The sequence below is a fragment of the Struthio camelus genome, chromosome 1, assembly GCF_040807025.1.
Source record: "Struthio camelus isolate bStrCam1 chromosome 1, bStrCam1.hap1, whole genome shotgun sequence".
Classification (NCBI taxonomy): domain Eukaryota; kingdom Metazoa; phylum Chordata; class Aves; order Struthioniformes; family Struthionidae; genus Struthio; species Struthio camelus.
The window spans coordinates 32,895,359-32,912,194 of record NC_090942.1 but is presented as its reverse complement, the minus strand read 5'-3'; the positions used below and the strand labels follow the sequence as shown (position 1 = coordinate 32,912,194).

The following is a 16,836-nucleotide window of genomic DNA, read 5'->3' as shown; positions in this document are numbered from 1 at the left end:
ATATCAGTTCTAAATTGATTCACCAATCCAGAAAGCACTGGTGCACATGGGGGTTTTTAGTCCCAAGACTTCCCATCAATTTTACACAAAGCAGCACAATAATTTACAATGAAACAATTGGAGTATAACTCCAGTTCACAGGTTTTACTTTTATACTGTTTTTATATCATATTCATTTATTTGCATCTGAGGAAGAATCTTGTAAATATAAATAATCTCATGACCATTATTACTAAAGTTTTGAGAGGGATAATGCTAAGAGTGTCTCTCTTTTTCTCAGAAGAGAAAAAATGAACTGCCAATCTACTTCATAGTAAGACAAACAAGAAACCATTTTTACCTTGTGCTTTCATTTCAGAAGCACACATCATCTCCTTGGAGTTGCTCAAAATTTAACTTGATACGATTCAAAGCAACTTGATCTACTATTGAAGCTGTCCCCACTTGGAGCAGGGGACTTGGATCAGCTCACCTGTACAGGTTCCTTCCAGCCTAAATTATTCTATGACCCTATGTTACACATTTTTCATCTCTCTAAATTATGGACTGCAGTATTAAAGCAACATTCATGTTTAGCAACTAAAATGTGATCTTTCTTGTTACTTAAGAAAGCATTGCATCTTCCATACTGTGCATTTTTGATATTAATTCATAAAGGTATACTACCTATGACAAAAGGTTAGCTGATTTTCTATTACACTATTGAAACAAGTACGTAAACTATTTCTTCTTCTCTTTTTTCTTTTTTATGTGCAGTATCATTTTTACGTTAGTAGACACAATTTAGTAGGTACAAATTAATATCCATCAGCTGAAAGAACATACATTATTATTTGTCTCATAGTCTTTTTATTTCTCCATCAGCAAGAGATGCCTGCTCTGCAGGATTTAGGGTCAAACACTTAATTCAAACTCCATTTTTTTTTAAACTCAGTAATGTAACAGTTGTTGAGAAACAATTACCCAGCAAGTTATATCTCTAGGGAGATAATGCTATTCTATTTTAAAAAAAATACTGTAAACACTGTCTGTACTGCAGAATGCAGGAAAGTTTCTCAATATCTGAATACAGCCCTAATACATTTTGACTTCCTCCATGTTTGAAGACACTATTACTATTCCATTCCTCATCTTGAGGCCAGCATACAGATCAAATGCCCACCAGTTCAGGCAACAGGAGCACCAGAAGTGTAGCATACACTAACAGAGCACATCTTTCTCCATCTACCTGATGACTAAGTAGCATCCAAAGAAGGAAGATCTTCCTGCAGAAAAAACTGACATTCACATCAGGTGATTATAAAAGATACCTAAAATAAGCTAAGAAGCAAAAGGAGTACTTAAATAAATAAAATAAATAAATAAATAAATAAATAAATACTAAAGCATATTAGCAGACTTGCAGGAAATTGTGTTTGGCTTAGTAGTGAAAACTGGTAATGTGTCATATTCAAAATATCAGAAATACACTTGTCACTTCTAATAAAAGCTACATTAAAAAAAACAAAACATGCAGTCTTTGCTCAAAGGACATGCCTTCTGCTTTGACAATTTCATAATCATTTTATGACCAAACATCACTAAAAGCAGCAGCACTGACTTTCTGGTACACTTTTCAGGTGTCAGCATAAACATTTCTGTAGTGTAGTAGTGACAAAACTATGGAACTGGCTAAAATCCACCTAACTCACCTGGAGACGAAAATACTTTCCTCCTCCTTCTTCCTCTCTCCCACCCTCCCTTCCTCCAGCCCAAGTTTTAACTCTAATCAGTTCCCTGATCTCATTTGCTGGATAACTACACCTACACTTTGGTTGCCACAAAGGAGGTGGTGGCACAGGGTTTGAAATGAGCAGTGCCGGCTTACACTGCTGGGGGAGCTATGACAATAGTTTGCCAAGAATTATGAACAATGGAAATTGTTCTTCATATGAACAGAGATGAATAAAAGTAAGTAATAAACTTATGATAAACTATTTCTCCTAGTGCTTTTTCCTAATTATCTACTAATGCACTTACATACGTATATATGAACAAATATATTCCATTGACAACTTTGACACCTTGGATATATTTTTTTCATTGTAATCTTTCTAGGACATTTCCTTTTTCAAAGAATGGGGTAATACGCAAAATGCCTCACTACTGCAGCTAAGATTATACATCCTAGTAGGGCACATCATTTAATTTCTTAACATGTCTCCCATAAGGAAAAAAAAGGCACAGCAAGTGACTAGTAAAATTTGTAAAAACAACTATAATAATTCAGATCAAGCAGAACTGGAAAGCATAAGGCATATAATCATAAATTAGTCCATTAAATCTTACTTTATTCCCTGGAAACAGAAATCATTACATTAAAGGTTTTCAATATTTTGGCAAATATGAAAAGTGAGCTATTTCAAAAGAATGAGGGCATATACTAACCCTTTTAATTTAAGAATTTGTTTAACAGTGAAACATAACAAGACTGAAGATTCTTAGATATTATTAATAATTTATTTTTCACCTGAATTATTTTTTTTTTAATACTTACTTGAGCATTTTTTCCCAGATATCACTGTCATAAAAGGCATGGCTCCAGCCCATTTTGACGGTTCCAACAATGACATTCTGCTTAAAAACATCTGATCCTAACTTGCGATATAGTTCTTCACATTCATCCAGGGGGATATGGAACAATCCCAACATAAAAGCTAATATAGCCCCTGAAAAGAAATATTTTGAAATTTAAAACATATCTTGGAACAATATTATAAAGATGGATTATCATTTAATATAATTCATAGTTTAGGAGAATATCTACTGTAAAAGGAAAGATTAATTGACACATCACTAATTTCTTGTACAAAGATCACAAACTACCTTTTAAGAGGGAGTATCCAAGACAGGGAGAGTTTACTTTCAAAGACAGAATTATGAAAGATTGACAAATGGCATTATTTCACTTCACGGATTTCATCCTTGCAAAAAATATGCACAGCAGATAGCAAATCAAATCCACTGCTTTATTTGGAAAGAGACGTGTAAGAGAAATCTAGGACAGTTATATGCTGTGGTTTAGCATTATGCTCCAAATATTTATCTGGCAAACTCATCGAGTCAGTAGAGAAAAACTCTAGGAAAATGCTGAAAAAAGAAGGGAGTTTTGGAATACACTTATTTGCAATCATTCATAATGACTAGTCACTCATACATACTGCCATCTAGTGTATGCCTAAAAAAAGCATAACCTAGTCTGGTAGGAAAAAACACAACAGTATCTGAAAAGCATGCTTGCAGAATACCATTGAACAGACTTTGCAAAATAACAACTAATGCATCACTTCACTTCTTAGGTATAATAAATTGAAATGGAAACCTTATACAAGCTTTAAATCTAATTGTCAAACACAGAACAAGCTTTAGGAATTATTAAGGCATAAGATTTTTCCAATCTGGAAATTAATACAATGTGTCCAATACCTTTAAATAAAGTAAATTTAAAAAGGAGTAAATTCTTGAAATGGAGTAAGACTAAAACATATATGCTTGAAGAACTACATAAATAAAATTACAGATGCATTTAAAGAAAATATGGACTAAACTTCTTTCCCCCAAATCACACTACCATTATAGCAGCGTGTCATCATAGTCACAGTATCGTTTTTTAAAATGTAATGCACATCCTTAATTTAACCTGCGCTTACTTGCCACAAAGCTTTGTCGAGAGAAACTTACTCAACCGCCAAATTATAAAATGCCTGTGTTCAAAGGCCAAGCATCTACCAGCAGCGAAAAACAAATCCGTCACTGCCTTCTTTTCCTCTTAACTCTCCAGCACCAACCCTATAACACCATGCATTTGTTATTTCAGTTGAAAGTTTCAAAGCCAAAGGGCCAAAATTCATACCAAGTACAAGCTCATCTTCCCTTCACCTCCTAAGCAACAGCATGCAAAAACTGCAGTCCATGTCAGCGCACAGTGGCATTACATAATAATCAGAGGCAAGGTACATATTAAAGGACTTTGCTGAAACTTGTTGGGTTTCAAGTAAGACAGAAGAGAAAGGCCAAAATCAAAGACACAGATCAGGCTACATTAAACAGTCCAGTGAAAAAGCGTCTGATGCTTCTACCACATCCTGCTCTGTATCACAAATTTATACACTCCAGCCACCGCGTGACTGCCAACACTTCGGGGGGGGGGGGGGGGGGTGAAGCGGTTGGAACCCGAAAGGCTAAGAAGCGTTATGTTTGAGAACATGGGGATACAGTTGGATAATAAGACCTGAGACAGACAAGATTGTAAGCTGAAAGAAAAAAGTACTCCTTCCTTATTCAGGACTGGTAAGGCTTCAGCTGAAGTACTGTATCTGTATTTGAGCAATGTTCTTCAAAAGAGGACCATGAATCCATTAAAACGAAAACAAACTCATGAAAACAAGGAGAGGTCTGGGAACAATCACAGGTCAAGGAAATATGCCTCTGAGCAAAGCCTCAGCAAACTGGGTATGACAAAAGTCTTTAAAAGCACAAAAGGCTGCTGCAAAAGGAAAAAGGAAAGGAATCTGTTGTCCATGTTCATGGTGAGGATAGGAAGAAACAGATTTGAATTGTAATAGGAAGATTCACGCTAGACGTTTGGAAAAATTTTCCAAACACAAAGATAGCAGAGCCCTAGAACAGATTTCTGATATGATTCAAGATCTTAGACAACTGTCAGCAGTGAAACAGGCAAAACGGCCTCCACCCTGGGAAAGAGAGACAGACTCCCAAGGCGACTTCCAGCTCTGTAACACCATGACTTGACTTTAATGAGTTTTTCTGAAAACTTCTTGAAAGGGAAAGATGTTCAAAAAGCATTTCAAAGTTGTAAAGAAATCACGGGGGGAAAATTCATCAATAGAGATGCCAGCTCTGTCTCAGGAGGCTCTCAATTCACAAATCACTCAAGGCAGGGAGAATACACTATCCATATATTGTTCTTAACATTTTGAGGGGAATATTTTCGGGTAATGTCCTTATCTTTCTAGCATCTTCTACTCTAAAAAGACAGGATGTACTGAGCTAGATGGAACAATTAGGATGATATAGTACAGAAGTTAAGACTTTTTTTAGTCGAGTTAAGAAGGAAGAGCTTTCTCTCACCCTCTCCTCATGTCACACCTTCCAATCCCCTGACCACCTTGGTGGTCCTCTGCCAGACTTGCTCAGTATGTCAATACCTGTCTTGTACTGGGGAGCCCAAAACCAGATGTACAAGAGTCAAGTAGAAGGCCCTCAATCTGTTGGGTATATTCTTGTTAACATAAGCCACTACGTGGTCGGCTTTCTTTGCTGCAAGGGCATACTGCTGATTCATGCTCAATTTCTTCCAGCAGGACCAGGTCTTTTTCTGCAAAGTTACTTTCTAGCTAATCAGCCTCCTGCCTGTACTTTTAGATAAGGTTATTCCATACCACATGGAGGACTTTGTATCTGACTCTGTCAAATCTCACATGGTTTTTGTCAAGCCATTTCTCCAGTCTCTGAATAAAGGCCCTCCAGTGTATCAACCACTCCCCATAATTTGGTATCATCCTACAATTTGGTATCATCCATGATTTTACTAAAAGTGCAATCTGTCTTGTTGTCTAGGTCATTAATAAAGACTTTAAACACTATTGGACCAGTATCAATCCCTGAGAGATGTTGCCTTATTTTTCTGGAAAGCCCCAGAGAAATCTAATATCTTTGCATCTGTATGTAAAATGAGGCCTGTCATTTTTCAGTGAATATGAAGATGAGTTTGCCATGTTAATTAAAAGCAACAAGTACACCACGAAGCACGCTAAGCTTCTACTTGCGAGAAGGAAAAAAAAAAAAGCCTTTAGAAAGCACACCTGTACTTTCCCAGCTTACACTCATAACTGGAAACTTGGCAAACCCTTCAAAATCTACATTTATCTTCAGATGTTCTTTTACCATATTCGTAGCAAAATTCCAACTTATGAATTAAGAATTACCTGTGCTCACACCACAGATGTAGTCAAAAAGATGATGAACAGACTTTCCAGTAAGTTCCTCTAGTTTCCGTAGAGTCTGAAGTGCGACTAAACCCCTGAAATAGGAAAACAAACTTCATACACAGTGGTAGTTTTTTCTTATGTGGCTCTAAGTCCACCTTTGCTTAACTATAATTAATTATAACTAATAATAACTACAACAGTAAGAATCCTGAATACTTCAGGGAACAAAGGAACAATTAGAAATGCAAAGACGTGTATTAAATAAAAGCGTCAGGCATGCCAAAAGTAGTACAATCCAATTTTAGTGCTCAACAGCTACAACTACATTGTTCTGTAGCACAGGCTGAGGGATGTTCTCCTTCAGGGTATACAGACTCAGGATCAATTCTGGCTGCATCCACACTACATAGCACTTAGCCTTCACTCTTGCAGACCCACAAAATGCCCCTTGCAGCACAATTATTTTTCTGTATGTGTTTTTTCACCTCAATTCAATACGTCCAAAATAACAGGAGATGTGTGTTCCGGCCCATGACTTGTGCTTCTCTACCATGAAACTGAGAGTAGCTATCTGTCGCATGCCCTGAGGCATGATGTTAAGGCATGCAAAGATGCAATCTCTGCTGGAATAGCACTGGAGGACTGCGTACGGCAGGAGGAACGCCAAAGCAAGTACCACCTTGCCAGTATTCTCTGCAGAGAAGGGGCTCTCACGCATGCGAATCCCTCAAATCTGTTGAGCCGTGGGCTAGCTGTGGAGCTAGTCAACCCAGTCCAAAACTATAACCAACTGAAAGCTATCAATTAAATAGTACAGTAATCACTGGCCAGTGCTCAGGCTCACTCTCTGGACTTGCTTCATTTGGTGGTTAAGATATAGCTATTAAAATATAAGATGTTCTAATGAAGACAACTGGGAACCCAAAAATCAACAGCGACTTTTTGAAGATATTGTTCTGTAACACATATTACAAAGAATGCTCCTCCACTGATAAGGAGGCACACTGGAAAAAGGAAAAGTTCTGCATTTATGGTATCAGAAAACTAATATGAATTTATTAATAATCAAACATGTATCATCAAGCTGTCTTCACATTTTATAGGGACAAAACAGTAACTTCACATTCAAAAGCACAGAATGCTCCTCTCAGAATAAATTCGAACTTGGATAATTTTCATAAATACTTAAGTTGAAAATATTTTAAAAATTATACATTGTGTTAAATAACACACTGGCCTCATATTTTCAACTATTAGTGCCTACTGCAAACACTAAATTTACAAAGAAGTCAGTTCTGATTAATCAATATATCAATGCAGCACATGTGAAGGCAACTATTTCACATATCATCTGTTAGCAAGATGCCAATATAAAAGAAGGCAAACTGCAGAAATAGTCCATACAATGTCACTCCTCTAGAAATCTAACAAAATAATTAAAGCATTTTATTTACATATACAGATAAGCATGCACATTCTTACTGAAAACTAAACCAATGAACATACGTTATAGTTCCTCTGTCACATACAATACTGTGATCAACTACATTTGCGCAAGGCTGAAACTTATTTTTATAGCTCTTATATAAGCCTACAGTACTAAATGAAGCATGTGACTGAAAACATCCACAGTGTCATTCTGTTATCTGCAAAGAATTCTTCTTTTTACTTGCTCAAAATTGTATTTTACATTGAACTTTTACTCTCTAATTTCAAAGGTGATGACTTTTGGAAAATATCAACAAAAATACCTTTGAAGTTGTGCCTAAATGAGGACAACTATTTTTGATGTGAGTAAAGAAATACTGTGGGGAAACAAAAAGCCTGTGAAACCGCTTTTGACAGTTTTGCAACTGGGATAACTTTGTATTTCACTTCCTATCAATAATCATTTATGAATCAGTACATATTTATGAAGAAAATTTCTTCAAAAACACTTGAAAACACAGCTTTTTGCAAACATCAGACTTTAAATTTAACACACATGCTTTTGGTACTACTCTTTGCAAATTATGGTAGATCTATAAATTCATGCAAAACTAGAGCCCAAGTAACTAAGGACATTTGGTGTGTGTGCGTGCATGTACATGTACTCAAGGAAAAAAAGAGTTAGTTGTACAAGAAGAAATATAAATCAAGAGCACGGGTAGCACAGCTTTCATCACTAGCCGTCCATTTTCTCGTGCGAGACTAGTGCTGCTAAGGCAGGTCACCCTCCAGAAAGATGCAAAAAATATTTTTGTATTAAGGGACTATAATCATAAAAGTATAAACTCATTCTAGCCTTTCACACCAATTCTGGATTTCTGAGATCAGAAAGTATGAGCACTTTGATCCAAATAACCATTTAATTTATTTCCAAAAGAAGAAATAGCCAGCTCAAGAAGTATTTATGCATATAGTTATTCCGGTGTCATGGGACAATTGAGGCATGAATGTTTAAGCATGAATGCATACAAAAATAAGCATCCATGGCTTGGATAGTCATTTGCAACAGAACCGTAAATCATAAATTGCAGGTTTAGACACAAAGTTATTGAAGAGAAATTGAAATTTTATTTGGAAATACAGTATGAGAAAGTCTAAAACAAAAACAAAAAACACCCTAAAGTTTTACCTTGTTCCTCCTCCATCAATAGCGAGGACTCGAATTCCCCAGCCTTTCACAGGGTCTGTATATCCAATTGTAGCTAAGGCCTCTCTAACAGCAGCCTGAAGACTTTCATCATTTGCCTGTCTCAGGCGCAGCAGGCATGGAATTACTTTTTCCTGTAGTTGAAAAGAAAAGTCTTTGTAATTATCCCAATGTTTATACCAAAGGAATCCAAATTTGAATTTACTAGCTTGGCATTTAAGTATAAATGTAACATCTTAGTTAAAAGTCAAAAAACTCCTTTTAAAAATATATATTTACTATCTCTATTTTGAAGAAGAGAATGGGGTGGGGGGAGCGGGGGAAGAGGAAAAAAAGGACTCCAATACTACATAGCTCCCTCCCGCTCTTATTTTTGAAGCAACTTCCTATCAGGATTAAATAATCAAGGTGAAATTTAAATCTTTCTAAAGTAGCTGTAAAAAAAGTATACTTACCAGGAGTTTAGTTTTATTGACATTAACTTGTTACATTGGCCAAATATCAACTCAAATATTAAGTACAATGGGTATCACTAAAAGCCCAGATTTTGCTGAATAAATATCACACTGTTTCAAAATAAGTGCCTTCAAATCACATTAATATTATAACAAAATTAAAATTATTCGTAAAATTTCTAAATTTACAATTACTCTCACAAAAGCATCCAGAAGATTATAATAAAGAAGGAAGTAGTGAGTATACTCTTTCATTTCAGAATTATTCTATCAGGTACTTATTGCTCATCCAAGCATAATAATTATTTGCACCTTAACTGCAACACCTCTGCTCTCTGGAAATTCCAGAAGATGGTAAGTCAGTTCTTCAACCCGGCTGATACAGACTCTTCGATTAGAGGATCTCCGTAGGGCTTGAACTAAAGCCCGAGTCCTGTTATCAATACTCACTCTTGCAATAATCTAAAAAAAGATATATAGAGAACATAAAAACTACTGCAATAATACACGCATAAAACTTGTCAAGACTAATTCCAAAGGGTTATTTTAAGAATTCTCAGAAGTAATGGACAGCATGTTGTAATAGAGGTCTGCTACAGGCTCCAAATAAGGATGCCTTAAACGTAAGCATCCACCCTCCTATGACTCTTTGTTTAATAGGAAATAAACAAATCAGGCTCACAGCAACAGTACACCAAATAATCTAGTTCCGGTATTTCCACTTGAAATAGAAATGCTCTTTCATAGCCCAAATATTACAATTTCAGAGCTGCACTGAAAATATAAGTACAAAAAATGCAGCTAGAACATATATATATACATGTACATATATAAATTATATATATACTATATATATATAAAAAATAAAAGCACTAAGCAAAGACCTGCCTTTTCTCTCTGAAGAGACAGTCGCTTTTCCTTCTCTTCCGCAGTTTTAATCTCACTTGCCTTGTCCTCCTCATCTTGCTCAGATACTTCTTGTTCCAGCTGTTTACTCTTCACTTCTGAAGCAACTTTTGCATCAGATCTTAACTTGGGAACTAGCCCACCAATATAGCTGTCTACAAAAGCTTGTACACTATTACTGGGATATGAAAGGAAGTTTGCAATACTTTTTTTAGTGGAAGCCGGAAGAGCAGTACTTGTCTTTTCAGCACCCAGAGTCTCTGCTTCGGAAACTAAAGTAGCTACTGAATTCACTCTATTTTCTTCACTCATTGCAGTATTTTCTGGTGAATCAAGCTTATCCCTCACTTCACTTTTAGAGTCCTGTAATAAATCACTCTTTTTTTCCTCTTGATCCATAACAGAACTATTACTAAAGTACCAGTTGATGTGGTCTGCTACAAAGTTGTAAGTCTCTCCAAAATTTGTAGAGAAGTAGCTTATATGGAAAAGGTGGCTTTTGCTATACGTTGAATCTTCTGGAGTATCTTGGTTAGTACCACTTGAACTTGTCAAAGCAGACTGCAAGTTTTCTTCTTCATGAGTGGATTTCTTGGTAGCTAGGCCACTGCTGCAATCTTCCTGAGTTCTGGCATCGGTGACTTGTTTATCATTTTCTATATTTGCCTTGAGGATATTTTCATCTGCATTACTTTTAGTTGTTTTTCCCAGAGTACCTGAGTGTGGCTTTAATCGAGCTATCCGTGAAACTAGTTCACTGTGAGTGCCAGATACTGCCTTTGAAACAGATTCTATAGTACTCTTGATTCGTGACATGCGATTGTTCACTTTTGTGAGTCCTTTGGAAGAAGAAGTTAAAAGCTTAGAAACTCTGTCATACAAAAGGTCATGGCTGTAAATGCGTTTGTTACACCAAAGCGTTCTGCTTTTGGCCCATTTACACTGAGGCTTGTTTGTATGAAAAACTCTAAGATGAATGGCATGATTTATCCTCCAGGAGAGTTTAGGTCTATACAAATACAGGTATTTATTTCTTTGCTTCCACCAAAGACTTCTTGGGTTAATCACAAAGCACAAATATGCATCCAAAGATAAACAAACTGTCATTACTTATAAATAATTACACTTCCCATGTGTCACTTGCCTACTTCATTCCAGAAAATATAATTCAAAAAATAAATCTCAAATTATGGTGTCATCTGAAAGAGAAAAAAGGGAAACAAAATAAAAATGGTAAAAAGTTAAACTAAAATCTAGGAGTTGTTCAAAGCAGATACAATTTATTTACCCTTCTAGTAAAGGCAGAAAATATTCAAAAACATTCAAATCAAACAATCCCATAGAGATACCTACTGCTCAGGACATTTGGTAATGCCATCTTAACAATTTAATTTCAACATGTTCACCTTACATGTCAGTTTTCTTCTTGAGCAATATGCAACACCTGTCAAAAGCACGTAACGACAGATAGAAAATTCCTAGCTAGTTTTTCCAATAAGCAGAAGATTATCTCTTTGACAAGTTATCTCATGCAAAGAGACCAAATTTCAAATTAAATTGATACTGCATTACTACTCCATTAAAGAATTCCATTAAAAGTCCATTAAAAACTTCAGTAAAAAAACTTGATAAGTTCAATGCAATCTCCCTGTCCTAAAAGCTAAGCGTAGTACAGTCTTAAAATTTCTTATAAATAACCCTAACTCTACATGAAAAATACAGACATTTCTAGGGTGGAACTGAGTAACTTTAAACATTATACGAGAACTGCGCAGAAACCTCAACAGCAAGTTCACTTAGCTATTATATACCTACACGACCAAACTCAGACCTTAGACCTCTCTACGCTCTGTGAAAAGTGCCACAAGAGGTCAGGACAAGGTCCAAGGCTACTGAAGCTGAAGGAAAAGCAAAGCCAATGCAACTACTTACTGTTTTCCTCAGCCTGAACTTAAGCTGTCCCTGTTCCAAACTATCTCGTCCTTCTACCTCGGTCACACCGGGCTCTAGACTACCTCTACGGGACGACCCAGGCTGAAATATATATACGCACAGGCCCTCTGTTCCAGGAAAGGGAGAGCACCTTGTCTGTACCCTAGGCCATTTCCCAGAAGCGATTTGGAGAGCAGCCGCCGGACCAGGGGACCGAGCCGGGCCGGGCCCCTCGCCGAGCCCAACCGCGCCTCCCGCCAGCCCCTCCCCGCCATGGGCGACGCGGCCCACCCCGCCGGCGGAGGCTACCTGCCACGCAACGACTCCCGCCTTCCCCCGCTCCCGCAGCCGGGCACCGGGCAGGGCCTGCCACCCTCGCCAGCAGGGGCGGCGCCGCAGCAGCCCCCCACTCCCCACAGAGCGAGACCGACCGCAACGGCCGCGGCCCCACGGCGTGCAGCAGGAAGCTGGGCCGCCCTCCTGCGCATGCGCCGGAAACAGCTGAGGCGCACGCAGCCTCGCCGGCCGCCAGGGGCGGTGGCGGGGGGGGAGGAGGGTGGAGGCAGCGTGACGTTAGGCGACGCATCGGCTTGGGGACCCAGGGCGCGGGGCAAGGTGCTGGCCGGAGGCAGTGGGCGTGGCCGCCGCGCGCGGAGCGGGGCGGGGCGGGGACGTGCGGAGCGGCACGCTGGGGGCGGGGCGGGGCGGGGCGGGGCGGGGCGGGGGTGGCCCTGCGCCCGGCTGGCGCCGCGGGGCTGGCGCCGCCCAACTGTGCCACCGGCGGGCTCCTGCCCTCCCCTCCCCGCCCCGCCCCTCCGGCACCTTCCTCGGAGGCGGTTGGGCGCGAGGGGACCGTTGGGACGCGGTCCTGTCACGCCCGGGTGGATGTGCCCCGGGCACATGCCCGCCTCGTTTCACGTTTACTACTTTTCGGTAGCTTTGTCGAGTTTAGGGGGCACCGTTGTTACCCGGCCAGACTTTTGGGGGGTGGCAGGCCTGTGAGCATCACGCCCGTGACTGGGGTGTGTCCAGACCAAAGGCGATGATTTTGAAAGACGGTGAATCCACCCCATCCCTTGGTGGCCTGATGAACTCATTGCCTCCACTGTCTGAAAGATAATGCTTCTTTTGTGGTTTTGGTATGGTTTCGGTTTCCAGTCATCTGCCTCTGGTCTTGCTCTTGCCCATTAAAAAGTACAGTTAATTTTCTCACCTTGTATTTTCTCATCCCAAAGGAAAAATGTATACCCGTCACGTGTCATTAATATCATTTATTTTTGATAAGCAGACAGAACTTTACACATCTCCCAGTGTAAGGTGTGTTCTCCAGCTCTTGAATACTTTATGAATATTAACTGAATAAATATTCAAAAGTAGCTGCTTTTGCTTCCTGTCAGATTTTTAGCACTCTTAAGCATATCAAGGCAAGACATAAAGGCAGTATTCCGCTATCACTTTTACTAGCGGGGGACTTGGTGGTTACAAATAGCTCATAAGCCAAGAACTGCGTAGGGTCCTTTTGGCAGAACACAGTGGCAACTCAGACTGAGTGAGGTGCTCATCTTTTCTCTCCTCAATCTTTTCAAAATCACCACTTTCTGGATTACAGTATTCTGTTCTGCGGGTGTGGTTTGCATGTCTTGTTTCTAGATGATTACACATTTGATTGTATTATTTAGTGATGGGTTTCTCCTGGTAAAATGTTTTCAATACCTGTGTGCTATTCTTTGATTTATCATGTGCGTTCATGTTAAGTTAAGTTTATTTTTTAACCAAAGAGCTGAAACAGTACGGGTCTCTGCCGTAAATGCAAGGCATAGCTGAGGGAGGAGATTTTGCTACCTGTTGTTTTATGAAGGTTTCTTTGGGTAAAGGTCACCCCCCTGTCATGACAGCAATATAGTACAGATGAATCTTAGGCAGTGGTACAGGAGCGGTTTCTTTGGCAGCAGTGTTTGCTTCAGCAGCTTCCCTAGCTGTTTCTGCCCTTGTGCAAGCCCCAGGACTCTTGTCTGTGTGGCTGCATGGTGAACTGAATTGGATTTCATAAGATGGCTTAAGAAGCAGTTGCCCGTCTGAAGCAACATCATGAGCTGTCTTTAAGTAGGATAATGTGCATACTTATTATCACAAATGGTTAGGCAAAACAAGACCAACAACTTCAGTAAGAAGGAACTTAGGCCACACTAAGCTCCATGCTGCCAATGCACATCCTACCTTTCTTTGACTGGCAAGTGATATATTCAAGGTAGGTCACAGCTGGTCTCTTTTACCTGTGCATAGTTCCTTCCTAAACAGAGTCACACTTTCTCTCATAACCTCCTTGTGAAATTCCATCCTGTGTCTGATCAGGGTGTTATTCTACCACTGGTATATACTGCCTGGATTCATACCTTTCCTAAGGGAGAAGATGAATAATTCAGGGATTTCACACTTCTGGTCTAATCACAAACCAACACGTTCATGCCATACAGCTCTCCCTGAGGGTAAACCGAGCTGTCTGATCTGACTTCTTCAGAGGCCCATAATCCATCTACTACCTCTCACAAAACGGTCACGCAACTTTCCCAAATAACTAAAAAAACACCTGACAAAACAGTATCCCATTACCGTATCCCTGGCACAGATTCTGCATCCACACCCTCTGAAACACTTCTTTTTGCTTTCTCTTTACTGTGGTCTTGACATTGAGAGGAATTGATCTTAAATTTATTAATCTAAAGACAGACACCTCAACTAAGCTAATTTTGTAGGCTCTCTCGATAATCAAAGGAGAGTTGATTCATCCCATTTGACTTATCACCTAATTTTTAGATGAGAGAAATGAGCCTACCTGTGGAACTCCAATTAGAATATTTTTCATGTAGTATGTAAATGATCCCATAAACCACATTTTGGGATATATTTTATTTTCAATAGGTTATACATTAAGTTTTGAAATTATTCTTCTTTCAGTACTTGGTATGGAAAGTCTCAAACAAGAATTTGTGATTATTGATGTTATGTTTGCTGATCTGTATTAGCTTGTATACCCAGCACTCAGGTTCTGTTGGGGTGGTCCCTTACAATTTGATAGTTTCCGCTTTAGGATAATACTGACAGTGGTTTGACTTTAATGGTTTTGACTCTGGAGTGGTTTTGACTCTGTAACTTAATTAAAAAATTCAAAGACTTTCAAAACATTTTCTGAAATATCAGGATGATACAATTCTTTAAACATACACATTCAGAGTATTGTGATGTTCTCATTACAAGTGAGTTAGCTGTATTCATTTATATATGTGCTGTGCTTTTACATTTCATTAATAATGTCTAACATTCACATTTGTATGTTTATTTTGGACTGCTACTTGGGGAAAAAGTCATAAAGCATTATGAGGCAATTTGATAAAAATGGATATTTACCATATGTGATTGTTTCATTTGTTTTTCTAGGGTTTTCTCACCTAATCTGTGCAACAAGAAAGTTTAAACAAGCTATTTTCTTACAGTCCTCTTCCATATAAAAGGGGAGCAGATATACTGAAATTAATTAATTCTTGAATTCCTTGCAAAGTTAAATATCATTCTTTATTGCTATTCCAGCTGCAGAGTTCAGTGACTTCAGCTTAGATGAATTAAGCCTCCATAGAACAACTTCAGGAGTGCGATATTAATTTTGAGAAAATATTTTTCCTGTACATTTATTATAAAGGTATGATACATACAGTCATGATGTATACAGACAGTTTTTTTTTTTTTGGTTACTTGTCCCGTTCATTATGGACGGTATCCTGGAAACACAACACAGCCATCTAAAAGACTCAAACAAACCAAACAACCCAAGTATTTCAAAGCGCTAGGATAAATTAACATCAATTGGTAGAGTAGTAGTCTGCTAATAATGGTGTCTGGAATAATTGCTTAAATCTAACATCTTCGATTAAGCCTTAGGGAAAATGCTGTTTTCCATTCACGTTCAGTGTAGCCTGACATATGCAGAAGCTGTATAGTCCACATATTTTAAGCTTTGTAAACATGGAATTACAGATATTCTGTGTTTTAACACTAGATGGCAGGCCAAAATGGGAAAACATTTCTTTGTTTTCAGAGACACAATACTGGAAAAAGTAATTTGCAATTTGAACGAACATACACTGAAAGTTCTCATACTAGTAAGAATGAAGACCACCGAACACAGATGTAAAATGTCATATTCTTAATAGCATGGATACTTTCTGCAACTTTTCATTTGCTGCAGTTTCTGGCATAAATACTGCTAATAATCAAATAGAGTATTTTCTACGTTATTTTCATATTGCTTTTTTGTCTAAATAATTTCCAGTAATTATTTAGCTCATGTCAAAGAAGAATTAAAAACTATTGAAGCCTTAAAAGGCTTAAACAATGCAAAAAGAAGAAAATCCTTCTGAGAATACTGTCTTTATCTCATAGTTGTTTTTGTCATGTGGTATCTCATGGTCTTAGTCTCATGGTTGTTTTTGTCATCAGTAGACTCAGCAAGGCAGGTGATATAAGACCTATATTGCAACTGCTTAGTGTCTTCATCTTACATTATTTTTTTGGAAGAATTAGGTTGCTCTGCTCCATAACCGGCTGAAAACTGTATTGCCATTGAATTGCAGATAGTAATGGAGAAGTAATGCATTTGTAAAAGAGGCAGCTTAATTTGAGAGAGCGTTATAAACTGTTTTACTAAATATTGTGCAATCACTTCACATAGCAGCAGGTGAATAGTTTGGACTATTACGCCAATCCTCTCCCAGTTACACATTACAAAAGACGTGTTTGGCACTTCCTGTAGCAGAGAGGTCAGAGTCCCTAAGGGTGCGTCCACACTGCATAATATACCAAAATGTGAATTTATCTAGCTGCAGCACCATACTAATGTGGCTGTTTGCAGGATTTGAATTACTGT

General features: G+C 38.5%; 1 protein-coding gene across 3 annotated transcripts in view; it reads right to left on the bottom strand.

The window, feature by feature from the left end:
* PNPLA8 (patatin like phospholipase domain containing 8) overlaps nucleotides 1-12,570 on the bottom strand; it is a 40,480-nt gene extending 27,910 nt beyond the window's left edge. The window contains exons 1-6 of one of the 3 annotated variants that reach the window (XM_068933217.1): nucleotides 12,228-12,570; nucleotides 9,969-11,185; nucleotides 9,393-9,542; nucleotides 8,608-8,759; nucleotides 5,988-6,082; nucleotides 2,537-2,708 (exon numbers count right to left, since the gene is read on the bottom strand). In XM_068933217.1, coding sequence (XP_068789318.1) covers nucleotides 2,537-2,708; nucleotides 5,988-6,082; nucleotides 8,608-8,759; nucleotides 9,393-9,542; nucleotides 9,969-11,093 — 1,694 coding nt within the window. In that variant the 5' untranslated portion in view covers nucleotides 11,094-11,185; nucleotides 12,228-12,570. Of the gene's footprint in view, nucleotides 1-2,536; nucleotides 2,709-5,987; nucleotides 6,083-8,607; nucleotides 8,760-9,392; nucleotides 9,543-9,968; nucleotides 11,186-11,918; nucleotides 12,150-12,227 lie in introns of those variants that run through there. The other 2 variants (XM_068933223.1, XM_009689212.2) reach the window with 2 other exon arrangements.
* Between the last annotated feature and the right edge of the window lie 4,266 nt (nucleotides 12,571-16,836).